General features: G+C 49.5%; 3 protein-coding genes across 6 annotated transcripts in view; 1 reads left to right on the top strand and 2 right to left on the bottom strand.

The window, feature by feature from the left end:
• SLC38A6 (solute carrier family 38 member 6) overlaps positions 1-639 on the bottom strand; it is a 44,822-nt gene extending 44,183 nt beyond the window's left edge. Inside the window, exons 1-2 of one of the 2 annotated variants that reach the window (XM_082761402.1) lie at positions 518-639; positions 282-397 (exon numbers count right to left, since the gene is read on the bottom strand). In XM_082761402.1, the coding sequence (XP_082617528.1) occupies positions 282-355 (74 nt within the window). In that variant the 5' untranslated portion in view covers positions 356-397; positions 518-639. The remainder of the gene's footprint in view (positions 1-281; positions 398-517) is intronic. The other variant, XM_082761400.1, reaches the window with a different exon arrangement.
• Positions 640-871: 232 nt separating this feature from the next.
• Positions 872-5,422, top strand: TRMT5 (tRNA methyltransferase 5). 3 transcript variants are annotated; one of them, XM_082760434.1, is made up of 5 exons: positions 872-943; positions 1,506-2,155; positions 2,547-2,671; positions 4,164-4,818; positions 5,118-5,422. In XM_082760434.1, the coding sequence occupies exons 1-5, from the start codon at positions 939-941 to the stop codon at positions 5,180-5,182; spliced, it is 1,500 nt and encodes a 499-aa protein (XP_082616560.1). In that variant the 5' UTR covers positions 872-938; the 3' UTR covers positions 5,183-5,422. The 3 variants fall into 3 exon arrangements, with proteins under 3 accessions (XP_082616560.1, XP_082616562.1, XP_082616561.1); XM_082760436.1 differs by having other exon boundaries at positions 886-936; XM_082760435.1 differs by lacking the exon at positions 872-943 and adding an exon at positions 1,042-1,173.
• Positions 5,423-6,482: 1,060 nt separating this feature from the next.
• MNAT1 (MNAT1 component of CDK activating kinase) overlaps positions 6,483-17,109 on the bottom strand; it is a 120,290-nt gene continuing 109,663 nt past the window's right edge. Inside the window, exon 8 of the mRNA XM_082760437.1 lies at positions 6,483-7,710. Coding sequence (XP_082616563.1) covers positions 7,590-7,710 — 121 coding nt within the window. The 3' untranslated portion in view covers positions 6,483-7,589. The remainder of the gene's footprint in view (positions 7,711-17,109) is intronic.

Here is a 17,109-nt window from a genome sequence, read left to right as displayed (position 1 = left end):
ACCCCGCTCCCAAAGGCCCATTTCTGCAGCAAAGCAGCACTCAGACATAAATATATGGGCGCAGGGGGGTGTAAATATATGGGTGCAATGGGAGAAATGCCCCAAAATCACCACCGAGCAGCAATATCAGTGCTCACATGTGAGCAACCACAGCAGAGGTGGCAGCGCTCACCAAGGATGCCCACAGCATGCAGCACTCACTGCTCCTTGGCTCCCCGTCCCCTGTAATTAATCACACCCCCAGTAATTAATTGTAATTAATTAATTCCCCTCTCGCTCACCTGAAGCCCAGGACGCCGGTGCTGGCCATGGCGAAGGACAAGCCCAGCGCCCCGCTGCCCATGATCGCGTTCATCAGGTTGAGCACCGCGCAGCCGAACGAGGAGCCGGGGGGCGGCTGTGGGGACGGAAGGGCGGGCAGGGCCAAGTGAGGCGAGACCCCAAACCCCAGACCCCAAACCCCGACCCCAAACCCCAAACCCCTGCCCCGAGCCCCCTCCCGGCGCCCCCCTCTCACGCACGCTGCTGGGCGGCGGCGGCGGCAGCAGCGGGGCGGACTCGTCCCAGTCCCGGTCCTGATCCTGATCCCGGTCCCATTCCCAATCCCGGTCCCGGTCCCGATCCCGGTTCCCGTCCCCGGGCCCCGCGCCCCCCTCCCAGCCCCGCGCCCCCCGCGGCTCCTCCATGGCCCCGCCCGCGCCGCGGCTCCGGGAGGGGCGGGGCCGAGCCGCACAGAGGGGGCGTGGCTATAGGAGGAGGGCGTGGCTATAGGAGGAGGGCGTGGCTATAATCGGAGGGGGCGTGGTTATAGACAGAGGGGGCGTGGTCTCCACGTAAACCACGCCCCCTCTCACCGCCAGGCGGAGCGGCTTCAACGTCACGGCGCGCGCGGCGGCGATGACGTCACGGGGGCGCCGGCGTGCGCGGCGCGGCTCGGTATGAGGTGAGGGCGGGGGTGGGGGGGGTGGCGCGCGCGCGGTTGCCATGGCTACCGCTTCCCCCCCCGGTTGCCATGGCAACCGCGCGGCCTACCCGCGGGGCTGCCCCGCGCCCGCCTGGGCCTAGGCCGCGGCCGGGCCCGGGCCCTGTCTGGGGGTCGCAGCCCCCCCGTGGGGCCTCGCCAGGCCCTCCCCGGGCACCCCCGGTGCTCCACGGGGAATGTGGAGTGTGGTGGTGAGCCGGCGGGCAGGGATTTTTATTATTATTTCTTTTATTTGGCTTGCTGGGATTAATATTGCGTTTATTGGAATAGAGAGAGGCCGCGGAGTTTTGGCAGGAGAGGCTTATCTCGCTGCTTCGAGTTAGTTAAAAGTTTAAAAACGCGTTTGCAGAGGGACAGAAATTCGTAGGGTATAATTCGTAATAAAGGGCTTTTACAAAACTATTGTGGGTTCTTCGGTACAAATGGAAATTCTGGTTTAAGAGACCAGCAAATCCATGTGATTTGCAGCCTTTTTAATGGAATGATTACATAATGTCTATAAAATGAATGATTTCTCTTCTAGGACGCTATGGAGATTTGGATGCTCTGCCAGACTACTGAAAACTAATCATTCCAGGACAGCTGCACCAAATACATCATTTCCAGCAGTTTGGATGCTGTTGGCGCAACATTCTGGCAGAATACCTGGCCTCTTTGTAGCGGCTCAGAAAGCCAATTTCTGTACAATGCGTGAAACCGTGGAGGAGAACGGCAGCCCAGAACTGTACTCGCCGCATCCCGAAGTGCGAGGGATGACCCTGCTCAACAGAGAAGCTTTCAAAAGGACGGTCGTTGTTCCGGTTCTTAAAGTAAAGAAAGAAATCGTCCACGCGTTGCTGAAGGCCCTGAAGCACACGGTACTGCAGCGTCCTGGGCTAAAGCGAGTGATTGAGGATCCAGAAGATGAGGGCAGTAAACTTGTTATACTGGATCCTCATCAAGTACCTGAATTCTCACTGGGACAGGCAGAGCAGGAGGTATTAAAGCAGCTTAACATTCCTCCTGAGGTGTACAGGTATAACTTGGAGCTGACTTACGAGAATTTCAAGTCAGAGGAGATCCTCCGAGCGGTCCTTCCCGAAGGCCAGGATGTCACCTCTGGTTTTAGCCGCGTCGGTCACATAGCTCACTTCAATCTTAGGGACCATCAGCTCCCTTACAAACATTTGATTGGTAGGTAAAAAACTCTGATCATAAAAGTAATTCTTCGCTTCCAAAGATATTTTTAGAATTATTCTACCTATAAGTTATTCCCTGTACAAAGAAAACTTCAAAGCACTCTTCATTGCTTTACGTTTTGGCTTTAAATAGCTTTGTGCAGACCCTTACCTGTACACAAAGGGCAGCTTTTTCCTCTTATGCAGTCACACTTCGCCAAGCACTGGATCAGGGTAAAGTATGTGCTTTAGTAAGATCCCATAACATCTGCAATCGTTGGAGGGAGGTTGTTCTATTATACACACTTACTTTTATTAATGTGACTGTAGGCTGTCGAGTTTGTATCTCTTAGAACATTAAGAGGCTGCAGTCCCTCAACCAGCATATCTTCTGCCCTTTCTTTCAGGACAGGTTATAATCGACAAGAATCCAGGCATCACCTGTGTGGTGAATAAAACCAGCATTATTGACAGCACGTACAGAAACTTTGAAATGGAAGTGCTCGCTGGAGAGAGCAACCTGGTCACTAAGGTACAGGATTTTTTCCCCTTTTATTTTAAATTTAATGTGCTAAAACCCAAAGGTGTACCAAAAAGCGGTGAGGAAGAGACACTGATAACACCATTCATTTGCACGGTGCCCCTCACACCTCTTTTGGAGTGTGAGAGTTGGCAGTTACTGCTGTCTCGTTTTGTCCTGCTCTGCCACAAGCAAACTCACAGCTATAGGGATCAGGCAGGTAAGGGTTCTCCCCAGCTCACAGCCTATTTCCAATAACATGTAAAAGAAGCTGAAGTAGGGGTTTCTTACCAAGATACTAGTTACAAACTTGGGGGTATTTCTCACTGTGAGGCCAAAACATTTAGTGGATTTGATCAAAAAAAAAAAAAGTTTCTTAATTTGACCAGTCCTTGTACTTAAATCTCTCTGTCTTTGCAGCTTAGGCAAGAGTTTGCCTGATCTTAATTCTTTTTCTGACAGCTAGAGGACAAGCCTCATCTCATTTATTTTGAGATCTTTCATGTGAAAAGCATTATTAAACTGCTAAGTATTCTTCCCTTGGGGTTCTTGTCTTTAGCTGGAACCTTGGCGGCTGGCTTGACCAAAAAATATCTTTCATAGCTGTTGGCAGTTTTATTCTTTTAGGAGAGAAAATACGAGGTTAGCAAAGTAAGAAGTTGAATAGCTCAGTGGCAAAGAACAGCCTGCACATGGACGCCGAAGGCATTTGAAACGTCAGGTCAGAAGGGACGATCAAATATTTTGCAGATGATATTGGCTCGTTACGCACACATCTGGCACACCGCTGGGCTGCCAGGTCCACCTCAGCGTGTTCCCTGCTGGCAGAGCAAACGCTGCGGTGATCTGGGTCACAAGTTACTGCAGTTACACCGTGCGGGTGTGGTAGAGCAAAGTGGGTGTTATCCTGCATCCCTCTCATCTGAACAGGCACCATTTCTCTGTAGGTCTGTTCATAGGGCAGCAGCCATCGCAAAGCCTGGGTTTGGCTCTGTTTCCAGACTCCATCACCCCGGGAGAAAGCGCAGCATTTTTTCAGGCTGCACAATTGGCTCCCAGCGGCTTTGAGTTTGGCTGAGTGCTGCCGTTCTCGTGCTGCAGCGCTCTCAGGCACTTACTGACTGTGTAGACGCTGTGCTAAGGTTTGAGGCATCTTCCCAAGATCTGCTTTCAATAAAGGAGTTTTCAGACAGCCACAAAGCATTTGAAAAGCCTCAGATTTTTATTTTATGGCCATTCGAAGTTGCTGCTTTATTTCCACCTGGTGATTAAGACGTGCGTAAGCCAGTCATGTGGATTGACAGTTGGAACGTTCCTGATGGCTATTTGTGAGGAGCAGGGCTGTTTATCCAAGATTTCTGTACACTGCTAATGGGACAAATGTCAATGTACACATCACTTTTTGATAAAGCTCCTTGGTTTTTAGCTGTCTTAATTACTGGGATTACTTTAACCTGTCTGGAATTTGAACGCAGAGACTTAACCGAATGTTTTGGACTTTCAGGTCAAAGAAAATAATATCTCATATGAGTTGGACTTTGCTAAGGTCTACTGGAACCCCCGCCTTTCCACAGAGCACGGCCGTATCGTTGAGCTTTTAAAGCCCGGTGATGTCCTTTTCGATGTCTTTGCTGGGATCGGACCTTTCGCTATCCCAGCAGCAAAGAAGAAGTGCGTCGTATTTGCAAACGATCTCAACCCTGAATCCTATAAATGGCTTCTGCACAACTGCAAGCTAAACAAAGTAGACAACAAAATCAAAGCATTCAACCTGGATGGCAGAGACTTCCTCCTGGGGCCAGTAAGAGAGGAACTTAGGAAAGCGCTCGCGCTTGAAAAAGAGGCGCAGAAACCCGCTGTCCATATAGTCATGAATTTGCCAGCATCAGCTCTCGAATTTCTGGATGTTTTCAGGCATCTCTTGGTCGGAGAGCCCTGCAGCACTGCTGTCCTTCCCATGGTGCACTGCTACGGCTTCTCCAAGCACGAAAATCCAGCCAAAGAGATTCAAGAACGGGCCGAGGCTTCGCTGGGAGCCTCCCTGGACGGGCGCTGTGCTACGTACCTGGTGAGGAATGTTGCCCCCAACAAGGAGATGCTGTGCATTAGCTTCCAGGTTCCAGCGGATGTGCTGTACAAGAGGCCCTGCCCTGCTGAAGGTGAGGAGCAGCCCTCCCGCTGCACCTTTTCCTCTTTCAGGCCGCTCCTGCTGTGTATCAATGCTGTTACTGTGTGGCACTGAGGTCAAAATGTCGCTTGGTGCAGGTCTTTTGCAAGTCCTCTTTGGCACTTGGTAAAGAAAAGACCTCCCTTACTGCTCTAACAGTTTTCTTTGTGGCCATTAATGCTGATCTTAAGGCTGATCACTTGTTAAATCCCTCAAGCGTTGCGTGGCTTGTGGTTCAGGTCCGTCTGTTTACCGTATGTAACTAACTGAATGTTTCTAACTTTCTTCCAGAAAAACCAGCCTCTAAGCGGCTGTGTACCGGCAAAGATTTCACTGAAGAAAACGTCGTGAGTTGAAGACCAGAGTTTGGGTAACAACCGTACTGGTTTGTGTAAGGTACACCTACGTTACGCCTGGTCTACCCCTTGAATTGTTTGACGACCCCCTGTGTTACCTGCCTGAGGTGCAGCGATGCACAGCGCGTGTCGCACCTCGCCTTGGTGAGCGTGGCTTCCTGCATTTACTGTTTGTAATCGTGGGACCAGTAACCAGATCGATATTGTTCAAAAAAATAAAACAGCGTTTCTTCAACAGTGTTTTGGTACTCCCCCGTTTCACACTCTGTGGCAATTCAGTGACACTGACTGGGATCGTTTTTAGCAGTGCTAGTTTGAAAAAGCGCAGTTTGTCGTGCAAACAGGTATTTATATTTCATAGGGCCTGGCAAGATGACTTACGTGGGCTCTGCATTTACAGTTGAGAAGAGGATTCTCTTTGACAAGCAGTTTTGGTGGTTAAGGGTATTGGGTTACCGTTGGCAGATGCACAAACAGCTCTTGTGTAAGCCAGGTAACCTCTCAAAAACTTGACCTCAGGTAGAAAGAGGCACAGATAACTGCATATGCTCAGCCCTGGGCTTTTGGAGCAATAACTGGTTCTTACCACGAAGGGATTGAGCTGGGGATTAGTTGGCTCCTAGCTTAGTGCTTGCCCACAGGTAGCGCAGGAAAGGCTCTGATGCCATTTGCACACTTGCAGGGTAGGCACACACCCGTTAAAGCACCAGACTGAAAACCAGCAGGTGGCTGATGGGGCCTCTCACCCTCAGACCTTTTCCTCCTTTGACTTTTGAGCCTCTCTCCGAGCTCTGCCCCACCTCTGGCTGCTCCTCTGATCGGTCCCCGCATGATCTCGCTGCCTGGCTGCTTGCGTTCCGCCGGGAGTTGAAAAGCCTCTGCCTTTGATTTGGTTTTCTTCCCCATCCAAGCTATTGTTGGGCAACGTCAACCACAAAGAATTGATGTGGCCGGAGAGCTCCCATCGCCCTCGCTTTCAGATATTTTCCTTCAGCCCCAGCTCAGCGCTCCCGCCTAGCAACATCACCACGTGCCCACCTCCCTCCCCGGCCCTGCTGCTGCATCCCAGCAGCTTTAACCTGCGTGGCCTTCCTGGTGTCTCCAGGTCAGGGTGTCTCCCCAGCAGGGAGCTGTGCTCCGCAGGCTACGCACGGCATTTTCAACACCTCTCAGCCTTGGGTGCAGCAATTCCTGTCAGCAGCTGCTCTGGGCACAACACAACAGGATTTCAGAGAAAGGAAAATGCAAAGTTTGGCACCTCTCTCCCCCTTCCTTAATAAAAGAAGCACCGAGTCTGGAATAGAGCTCATTCTTCTCTTTATTACAACAGAGCAAAAAATACATTCATTTAGTACACTCCTCAGCAGTATTCAACAACCATTAATGGATGACCTACAAAATGTGGCCCAGGCTTTACTCTAGCAGTGCTCGTTGTCCTGAGTGGTTTCCAGTCTCCTGCAATTTATACATATTCATGGAAAAAACATCCCGAGACAGGAACCCCGCTTCTGCTGCCATCAGGATTCGTTCCGCCACAAAGTGAGGCGAGGGGATGTACAAAAACAGCAGCTCAAGTGGGAAGGATTATCCCAAACACCAGACAAAGGGATGCTCCTGCCAAAGGAAGATCCCAAACACTTGACAGCAAAGTAGCCAACGGGGCTAAGCAGGGAAAAAATAAACCAATTCTGACTACTTTAATGAACTAGCCTTATTTAAGGCCTCTTAGATTGCTTTGGAGGAACACAGCTGAAAGGCTTGCAGCTAAAGGTTTTGCTCGTTTTCCAGTCAAAGGTAACAACCAAGTGACATCAGGAGGGATCCTACATAACACTTGTGTCAGCACAGTTCCAGGGTTTCTCGTCTCATCCAGCTGGCAGGAGGAAAAACCCACTTGCCTGAACTGGGGAAACGAGTTTTATGGGAAGAAAATGCAGGCTTGAATATTGACACTAAATGTTATAATCAAAATGGCATTTAAATGCTTGTGCAAATAAAACCCTGCAATAAGAATAAAACCACGAACTTTAATAAAAAAGTCTGGCTTTATTTAAAAAAAATTTACAAGTGTGTTTTTTCAAACCTCAAACATACACAGCTGAGTTATTCACATCTTCCATTAGATGTGGCTTATTGCCTCAGCCTCCCTCAGCAAAGTGCCACATGACTAACGAGCTTCCCCCTCCGCAAAAATGTATCTACCATTTTACAAAGCTCTCGCGTGGACTTTTTTTTTTTTTTTTTTTTTTTTTTTGCCTTTAACACTTAAAACACAGCCGGTTTTACACAGAAAAGTGACTGCAGCTTAGCCATTGTGCAGATGGCAGCAATTTTACCCAACTTTTGCTGGCTTGACTTGCTTCCCACTCCGTTCAGTGTCCCTTCCTCGCAGGCTGGCGGACGCTGGCTAACTGGGGTGCCAGAAGAGGCCACTGAAAGCATCCTGTAGGGCTCGGTGACACGCCAGAGAAGAAGTGTAGCCCCCGGCAAGATCCTGCGGAGAGGCGGCTCGTACGTGGTTGAGGTATCTAAAAAAAATAAAGAGAAGCTTTACTTTAGCACAGCAATAAATACACCAGACACCTGCATGGTTCCAGTGCGGCGAGGCTGAGGCTGTTTTTTGGGAGAAAGCACGGAGACAGAAGCTGCGAGGCACCTCTGGACGTGTCAGTACTGAGCTTTCCTTAGTCCCACAGAAGTGCTGGGGCTGACAGCTGACTTTTGGGCGAGCTGCACGGCCATGGCACTGAAAAAAATGGGGCCAAACTTTCTGCTCCCAGACCCATCGGTATCTGCAGTAAGTCCGCCAACACCAGGCAATTACATCAGTACGAGTTTGTCGTCAACATTTTGGCTATAAAACCCCTCCAAACCCCATCATTAACTCATTTAGCATCAGGACCAGCTCTCAGAGCTGTCTGAATTCCCCCAACCCAGCCAGAACAACGATGTGAGCTGGAACACGGCACCCACACTGCTGCTCCCCCAGGCCCTGGGCTCCCTGGGCCCAAATGCAGTCGCTTCACGCTGAGAGCTCCCTTTAAAGGTGTCTGCTCAGTGGGGCTTCAGTGTTGTCATCCTACAGTTCTTGCATCCCACATAAGACAAGTGTCAAAACGGATTCTCAGCTAGTTTTGCACCAAAACTCCAGCAAAAATGGTTAAACCCCAAAAAGCACAGGCTGTGCTTAGCACTACCAACGCGATGCCTCGAGCTTCGAGCACCAGAGAAAATGCCACAAACACGAACTGCCTGTCACAGTTGCAGTGCAAGGCACCGAGCTTCAGCTGGCTGTTTTGATTCATCACTTGGTACATGTTGCTCCTGGGAAGGTTGAGTCATTCCACCTCTGGCTTGGCAATTCAAGCATAAACTTGCAAAATGCATACAGCCTTTTATAATGTTATCCCAAGAAACCTAAACCAGCTGCACTTCTGGCAGGAAAATACAGGACCACCAGTAAAATATCCAAAACAGTTGCATCTTTTAATTTATGACTATACATTGTTTCCATAAAGAGTATATAAACCAGGTCAGATTTTATAGGTAAGACATAATAAACAGTCATACCTATTGATGCCATAAATGTGTAGAGAAAGAGGTTACTTAAAAATGATTAATTACACTTTCAAAACTATTTCATGAACCTAATAACCGCAATGTGCAGACATGAGCAGCGTTTCTGAGTTCCTGTGAGGAGGATGCTGAAGCTCAGACACAATTTGCCTCCTGTGGCTGAGCGTATGTGAGCCCCGCTGCCCGGCCCCACCTGGGGATGGAGCAGGGTCCTTACCAGAGCACTGCTTCTCCTCCATGTGGACACAGACACCAGGGGAAGAAACCCTCTTCTGACAGCGTTGAGAGCAAAGGGAGCTACAAACCTAACAGCAAAGCTGTCGGCATCTCAGTCTGTAAGGACAGACAGCCTGCAGGGAGCTCCCATTCTGTGGGAGAATGCATTTAATAGATTTTTTTTAAAAAAGAACATTCCGCATTCCTGTTACTTGTCCTCTAGTATTTTAGGAGGAAAATCTCACCCTTCCCAACAGCCTTTTACAACTGCTGTGGGAAATGGGAGCTTTTTCCCCCAGCCAGGAACGATGCAGGGATACTGACTATAACAAATAATTTCCTTCCAAACACTGGTGTGAAATTACCTCCACCCTCCAAGCCATAGAGCCTTATAAAATCAATTCCCATCACAGCCCGATCTTACTGCTATCATGTTTATTTCATCGTACAAGCTTCGTTTTCCACTCACGCGTGGAATAGCCCAGAGAAAACAGGGGATTAGTTTGTGTTCCTATATTAACTAAGGCTGGTTGTGTGGTTTTTGCTGTTTTTCTTATATATCACTAAAAGGAGAAGAACGGCAGAGCCTATTATTTACCCTTTTGAGGTCATCTGAAAGGATGGAGGCATTAGGTTTGTAGCAAGGCCTGATGTGCAGATATTACAGCACCTCTGGTTACTTCACATGTGATCTCTGAAGCAGCACAAAGTCCTTATGGCCAAAAAGGCTCCGACCAACTTCTACTACGACGACGCGCGTTAATTCTCCTTGCTCCTGCCCAACAAGCACGATGCGCCGCTGGCTGTCAAGTGAGCTCTTCTTGTTAAATATCCTTAATTAATGCTCCCAGCTCATTTAATGACCGTGGCACACCAGGCAATGGCAAGAATCCACGAGGCTGAAGCCACACAACGAGAAGGGAATGGATTTTTCGGCGGCTTCTCCACGCAGCTCCCCGCCTGCGCTGCCCGGCGCCTGCCGTGCCAGGGCTGCAGCATCTCGGAGCTGGATTCCTGGGGTTTCTGGCAGAGGTCAGCACGGCTTTTCATGCTCACCTTCAGAGCAGCCCCAGGAAGAAGCTCGTGCCAAGGCCTCCTTCCAAAAGGCAGGCTCGGTTAGGTCTCGGGACCTGGAGGTAATTGCTCTGACTAGTTAGCAAATTCCAGCACACTGGGTCTGTTTTTCATAGGTTTATTTTAAGTACCTGTAAATCTTATAAGCAGAAACCAGGAAAAAGAGGTTTGCTTTTCTGGTGCACGCTTTTTTTTTTCTTTTTTTTTTTAACGTGACTTGTTTTTACTGAGGGCAGACTAAACTGCAGCTCAGAAAAGCCTGCACTATTATTTTTGAACCAGGCTGAAGAGCTGTGTGTTCCCTGCCCCACGGCTTCACGCTCCCCGACCGGCGCGGAGCCTGCCCCTCTCCCTCGCTGCAGCCACTCCGTGTTGATCTTCCCCATTAACCTTTCACGTGGCTGAAAACACGTCGTATTTTTGTTCTTCATGAGCCTTCAGGGGGTTCACTCCGGACCTTTGGCTTCTCATCGCCGTGCAAAAGAAAGCCTCCTGTTTTCAAGGGAAGAGAGGTGTAATTTACCCTGGGTGCAGAGCCTCAGAACCGAGCCGGCCGTTCCTGGGGGTGGGTTTCCTTCACCTTTTCCCTTTTCCAAGGGCCGTGTCACCGGCACTTCATCAGGAATGACTGGAACTGCTGGAGAGCTCCGTGGAGCTGCAATCCCTACGACTCCACCGCCGCACAGGCGGCCTCGGCACCGCTCAGCGCGGCCGTGTCGGGAAGCCGGGGCCCCAAAGCCACACAGCAACACCTGAGATCACCGGTGTCCTCCCTGCTCCTTTGGGGGTCTCTCCTCTTCCTCGCCATCTCCTCCGGCCTCGCTGTGCTCCCAGATGCTTTAAGCCATGCAGGGATGCCCGGGGTTCACCTGGAACATGCCATGTGCCGAGGGAAGGAAAGGGATGGCTGCGCTCTGCCGGCACCGCTCTCTGTGGGGCTGCACTTTTCTGCTCTCCTTCCTCCACCCTGGTGGCACCTTCCCCAGAGGGAGTCCTCGGGCACATCTCCAGGGCTCTTCCATTTGCCAGTCTTACTGAAACTCAGGAAAGGCTCCCAAAATCACCAAAGGAGGACGGAGACAGCGCAATCAAGTAAGAAAACCGAGCTAAAAAACATCCAAAGGACAAGCCCAAACCCCCAGCGTACTTCCCTCCACCCACACACCCAAACCCCTTTAGTGGATCAGTATTTGGGACCATTTCACACAATCATCCCCAATCTTTCCAAGACAAATGCACTCCCAGTGGTGTATCTGCTGATGCGTTGCTGAAGGTACACACAGAGCACTGTGTTTGGCACCCAGATTTCACTTTTTTTTGATCTGTTAGGCACTTCAAGGAGGTGAAGAAAAGAAAAATCGCCGACAAGTTGTTTGAGGAAGAAACAATAATGTAATTCTGTTCCACGGAGCAGATTTACTGTTCATCTGATTATCTGCAGCATCCAAGAGAGAAAGCGCTGGGGCAGACATGAGATCTGGGCTGTTTTCCAGACGGAGCATTTGCATAATGCACACTGGGTGCATGAAAGCAAGCAGAATACCTCCAGCCTGGAAAAGTGTGGAGCATTAACACGGCAGCAGCACATGCTGCACTCCTGCCTCTTTCTGAAGGCAGAGTTTTCGTTCCCTTTACCTGGTCTCTGCGATGAGCTGCTGATGCATTACTCACAGAATCCTTGCAGACGCTGGTTTTATCGGGTGGGGGATGCACACCAGAAGCCGGATTTTCTCTGTGGGATGTTTGTTGGTGAGGAATGCACGGCCTGGGTTACTCAGCAGCCCCTGAGCAGGTAAGAACCAGGCTCTCCGCTCACCTCCGCTTTGGTTTGAACCAGTCCTGTGGCACGGTCAGTCCACGCAGCCCAAACAAAGCGTGTTGATAAAACAAACAGAGTTCATTGTTGTTCTTCATTTAATAACCCTGGGAAATCCACTCTGGAACGGGCCCTTTGCTAGGTGCTATTCAAATGCACCTCTGCCTCAGAGGCTGAAGTGCCTGAGCACAAAACCATGACGCACAAAGCTGCTGCTCCAAGCAGCAGCCCACAATAGCAACTCATCCCTCCACAGACTCACTGCAGACCTGATCCCAAACCCTCCCAAGTCAAAAAGCAGTCCTGGAGGCACCCCCATCGGCTGCTCCTCTCCTGGGTCTCCTGGGACAACAAGGACCGAAGGGCAGCAGTGTGGGGTACAGCCGAACTGGGAGATCGTGCTCTGGAGAGTAGGTCCGGGGCTGTCTCAAGGAACCCAGATGCCATTTGGTTGATGAATGCGGCATAACAGTTTTCATTGCTTCGGTTTGAATGTGGCTAGGAAGTCAACAAAATGGACAACAAATTTCCATGGCGTGGGGTTTGCTGCAAGCAGCAGCAAACAGGCAGAGCTGACGGCTTTTTCTTCCTTTTTAATGCCCCTGGATAGCTCTGCGCACACAACTGCAGCCAGCAGAGTGAACGTCAAAAAACTGCTGAGCACGAGGAGGTCCCAGTATGACAGATCTCAGATCATTAAAAATATGTGTTTTTAACCAGGTTATGTCACCTGCTAGTCTTGCAACAGGACAGGACCAAATAGAGCCCATAAGACAGGGCTGCAAGGAAAAGTCCATGTAAATATCCCAGCACGGTTTGGGCTACAGAAAAAATCTGCTGAAGACAATAACACAGGGCTACCATAAACACCCCCCTCGCAGCCTGGAAACCCCAGCAAGATTTCAATCCCATTTGCAGGCAGCAGCTCCACCAGCTCAGATTCAGCTCGGTAAGCCAGCCTGGGTTTTGATTATTAATAATATTGTTTACCTAAGCTAGTTTTCTGCAGGCTCGGGGAGCTGAAATTGCTTACCTAGGTGTCAGCTGAGTGGCAGACCCAGCACAAAGGGTGCTGAATTCACTGCTGAATGCCCTGCTCAAATTGCGGGCAAGACAGCCGGCTCCAGCAGAGGTTACCTTTGATGACATTTCAAGGGGCTCCTCTGAATTGCTTTGAAATAAACAGATCCATAGCTAGGCGATGATTTTTTTTTATCCCCTTTACTTAGAGGGAAACTTCAAACAACTGGAACAAGGAGAAGTTGGAGACCTCACCTTGCAACAAACCCTTCAGAGTCAGATGCCTGCTGACCCGAGTGTCTCCCCATTTGTTGTAAGGAAGGTTTAAGAAAAAATCCTCTCAGTTGGGAGTTTGAGTTCTTGGCTCCTCGAACTTTTATTCCTCAGTTTTTGGTCTTCAAAGAGAAGAACTCCCTCCTACCTGAAATAATTCTTCCCAGTAGAGATGCCAAAAAACCACCTACCAAATCAATAAAAGAAATCTGGGTCCTCAAGTTGTGTGTTTATTTTTTTCCCCTCTTCCATCTGCTTTTTCTGAATATCAAATTGCTACAAATGCTGTCGGTGTTTCTGGACAGGAGCTGCACCTCAGCAGCGTGTGGTGAAACACAGTTCTTTAAAATTAAAATCACACAGCCCTGCCACAGCTAATGTGGAGCAGCGCAGGGGTCTGCTACCGGACACAAGCAGGGAAGGCAAAGCCTAGAGAAAAGTAATATTAGCCGTGGAACAGCTGCCTATGATAAAGGCGGTTCTGATCCCAAAGGTAGAAATCTTCCCTCTCTTCCTCCACTCCCTTACATCAAAGGGCAGACGTTTCGGGTGCTGGCAGCCCCGTGCAGGCTCTCGGAGCTCCCGGCTCTACTGTCCTTCCCGGTCAGCTGCTGCAGCGGCCCATAAAGGGATCTCTGGAGTGTTTAACATCAGAAGTGAGGCACTTTTATTTGATGTTTCGCATAAACTGTTTCCTCTTTTAATGGCAAAGCACGTATATAAGCTGTAAGAGATAGCTAATTACCTCTATCTGAGGTTTTATTACAAATTACCTATGACATTGGTGAGTGTAACTGTGAACTTGGCAGTAGAAGTATCTTTAAATTCAAAGACAAAGTCAAAGAAGCCATCCTCTTTTAGACATTGAGACACGAAAGCCTGGGGGGGGGGAGGGAGAAGAGAACAGAATCAAATTTTCCTGTATTGCTTTCCCTGAAAACTTCCTCTTTTTGTGATGAAATCCAGGCTCCCGAGACCAAACATTTCCACTGAAAAGCTAATGTATGGGGGGATGGGATGGAGGAAACATCTTCCTGGGACAGCTATCTCAGAAGAAATCTGCAGTACTCATAACAGAGTGCATCCTGATAAGAAAAAAAAAAAAATAAATCACTTCTACTAGGAGAGGTTTAAAAAGAACAATTTCAGAGAGCACCTGGGTCTCCTGCATTTTCAGAGCACTGCAATTGTAGCGGTGCTCTGGGTTTTAAACAGATACAGGACCATAATCAGGTACTCCCATTTATTTAACACGCAGATAAACATTTGCCTTTGGAGTAACTGAGAAGCCAATGCTCTTGCCTGGAGGTACGATGAAAAACCAGGGAGAAACGAAGATCAAAGAAACGGGGAGAAATGCCTCCTGACCCACAGAAACTATCTGATGTAATTTTAAAAGAAGTGGATGCTTTCAAGTAGAAAGACAGGAAACTAACGATGAAAACGGGTTTATTGAATAAAGCAAGCTCTGCATTACTCTGCCCTAATATGCATTTTCTACGCTGCCAGCTGAACGGCAGCCCTGGGATAGCTGCGCACGGAGGTTTGTGCAGGTGCTGCCCTTGCTGCTGGTTTTAGGCACCTCCAGTCCCACTGCAGGGTCCTACCAAGAAGGCAGCAGCCTCGGTGCCATTATTTCATGCAGACACTGTGGACATGAAGCACTATGGACCATAGGCTGAAAGACTATGAACTCTATTTCCTAACGTAAGGAAACTGGGAAGCACTTTCAGAAGTTAAAGGTATGACTGAAGCCATACTGCGCTTGTGGTTTTTTAAAGCAAACAATGAGAGAACTGGAAGCAGCCAGAGTACACCGCAATCACCGATTATCAGATTTTAGAGAAAGGAGCCATATCAGCAGCTCACCTGGAGCCATTTCACCAGCTCACCTGGTGAAAGTTGGCATTGTGTACAGATACCTGTGCTGTTACGGGGCAAATTCAAGGCAATTATTGAAGTTCTCCCATTTTAGCATGCAGCTACATGCTTTAAAATAAAAATGGGAAATGGAAAGCAGAACCTGCAAACCATTACAGCCTTTGCAAAGAGAAAAACCAAAGCTCTCCCAGTTTCTGTTTGTCCACATGCTTTGACTCCGTAAAGGATATTTTATAGATGTTGTATGCTAACCTTTTCTTCTGTAATTGTTGGGGGGCTTCCTCACATCCCACATTCTTCTCTATAATGTATTTAGTTGTTTTTAAAGGCTCTAGATGTGCTGGTCAAGAGCCTGCACTGATTACACCGTGTAAGCAGTTTGCTCCTTGTTGCTCACCACCCATCCCTTGCCAGCACCCAACGCCGCCTCCAAATAACGCACAACCACGGCCATTTGGATGATCATTTTTCCCCTTCAAACTGAAGGGACTCGTGCTAAAATTCCCTCCCGAACAGCCACCTGAGTTAATTATCCCCGCAGACTTCGCCGGCAACAAAAGGTTGGCGTTTCTTTCTAGAAAGGGCGGCTCTGCTCGCCGGGAGCCTTCCCCTCGCATGAATTACTTCCGTAACTTCTGCCTGGGCGAGGAGCGCCCCGGGATGAGCGGGGCACCTGGTGCCCCATTTGTCATCCCCCCGAGGTCACCCGCCAGCTGTCTGTCCTCTCAACACCCAGCCTCGCCACCGCCGCCGAGGCATTCTCCCTCGCTCGGGTTTCCAGGGCTGAACTTCCAGATCCAGTAAATCACTCGGCCGGCGCAGAAACTCCTCAGACAACTGCAAGCAAGCGTTTGGACACCCTTGAGCAGCCCCGCTGCGTAACAAGGACACTGCAGCCCTCGCTGGAATCCAGCGAAGCGCTCGCTCTGCATGGCTGGTGTGGATTACACGCGGGGACTGCAGGGCTGCAGCTACATTTAGGCTATGACTAAATCAGGCTCCGCTCATGCTTGACCCTGAGAAGAATGTCATTGAACGCAGGGGACTCTGCTCAGCTAGCATTTCAGATTTTCCTCTTCGAAGGCTAAAAACACCGATGCGCCGTCGTTTCTGTGATTGCAAAGCCACTCGTTTTAATGCCTTGTGGAAATGTTTCGGCACGGCTCGGGCTGCAGATTTTTCATTCCCCTCCCCTGCCCATCAACTCCGCTTTTTCTCCTGCAGACTACGTGTAGGACAAAGGGCACCAGAAGAACATGGATATATTTAAATAATAATTATTGCTCTGAGGAAGCTAACCATTGTTTTCAAACTTGCTGCCCGAGTCAGCATCGTTTCCACAGACTTATCTTGTTTTTAAGGACAGGGTATGTTCAGCCCAAAATCCATCACCGTGTCTTCCCCAGGACCACCTCCGTGGGTTCACCTCCTGGCAGCTCCTCTGCAGGCAAGGACAGAGATGGCAGCTTTTATTCTGAAAGAAAGTTCTTTCTGGACACACGAGTTCTCCTTCCAGGATCAAAACTCCCCGCTGTTCCTCCCTCTCTGCCTTTTTCTCTGACTTCCTCACACCCCACCGCGTGCCATAAATCCCCCCGTGCCCGACGAGCAATCCATATTGATGAACCGGGGCTTTGAGTAAGTGACATGAAAGAGATTCCTCCCGAACCAGCCCCGTGCAAATTATGCAGCTATGAAGCAGACGGAGCCCTTTCCAAACAGAGCGCTCAGTCAGGAACACCTCCAGAAAGAGGATGGGGATGTATGGAAACCTTTTTTCCTCTGCTTTTGGTGCCTTTTGCTTGCTGCATGGTTCTGTAAGGATGCAAGGATGGTCGTGGCTCTGCCACACTGCAAAGGACAGCCTGCCACAAGCAGAAGGGACAAGATTTTGCCAAGGATTGGAAAACGGACTGGCTGGCACACTTCTAGAGCCCCTTTTCATGTTGAAGGACTCAGTTGAGTCCTTTCATGTTGAGTCCCAGCAGGGTGGGACAGAGCCCCTGGGTGACACGTGCCAGCTTTGCAAGAGGAGGGAAGGAAGCGAGCTGGAGAGTAACAGGGGCCAGCA

Source organism: Aythya marila (genome assembly GCF_965140915.1).
Source record: "Aythya marila genome assembly, chromosome: 5".
NCBI lineage: Eukaryota > Metazoa > Chordata > Aves > Anseriformes > Anatidae > Aythya > Aythya marila.
This window is presented reverse-complemented; position numbering and strand designations above follow the sequence as displayed.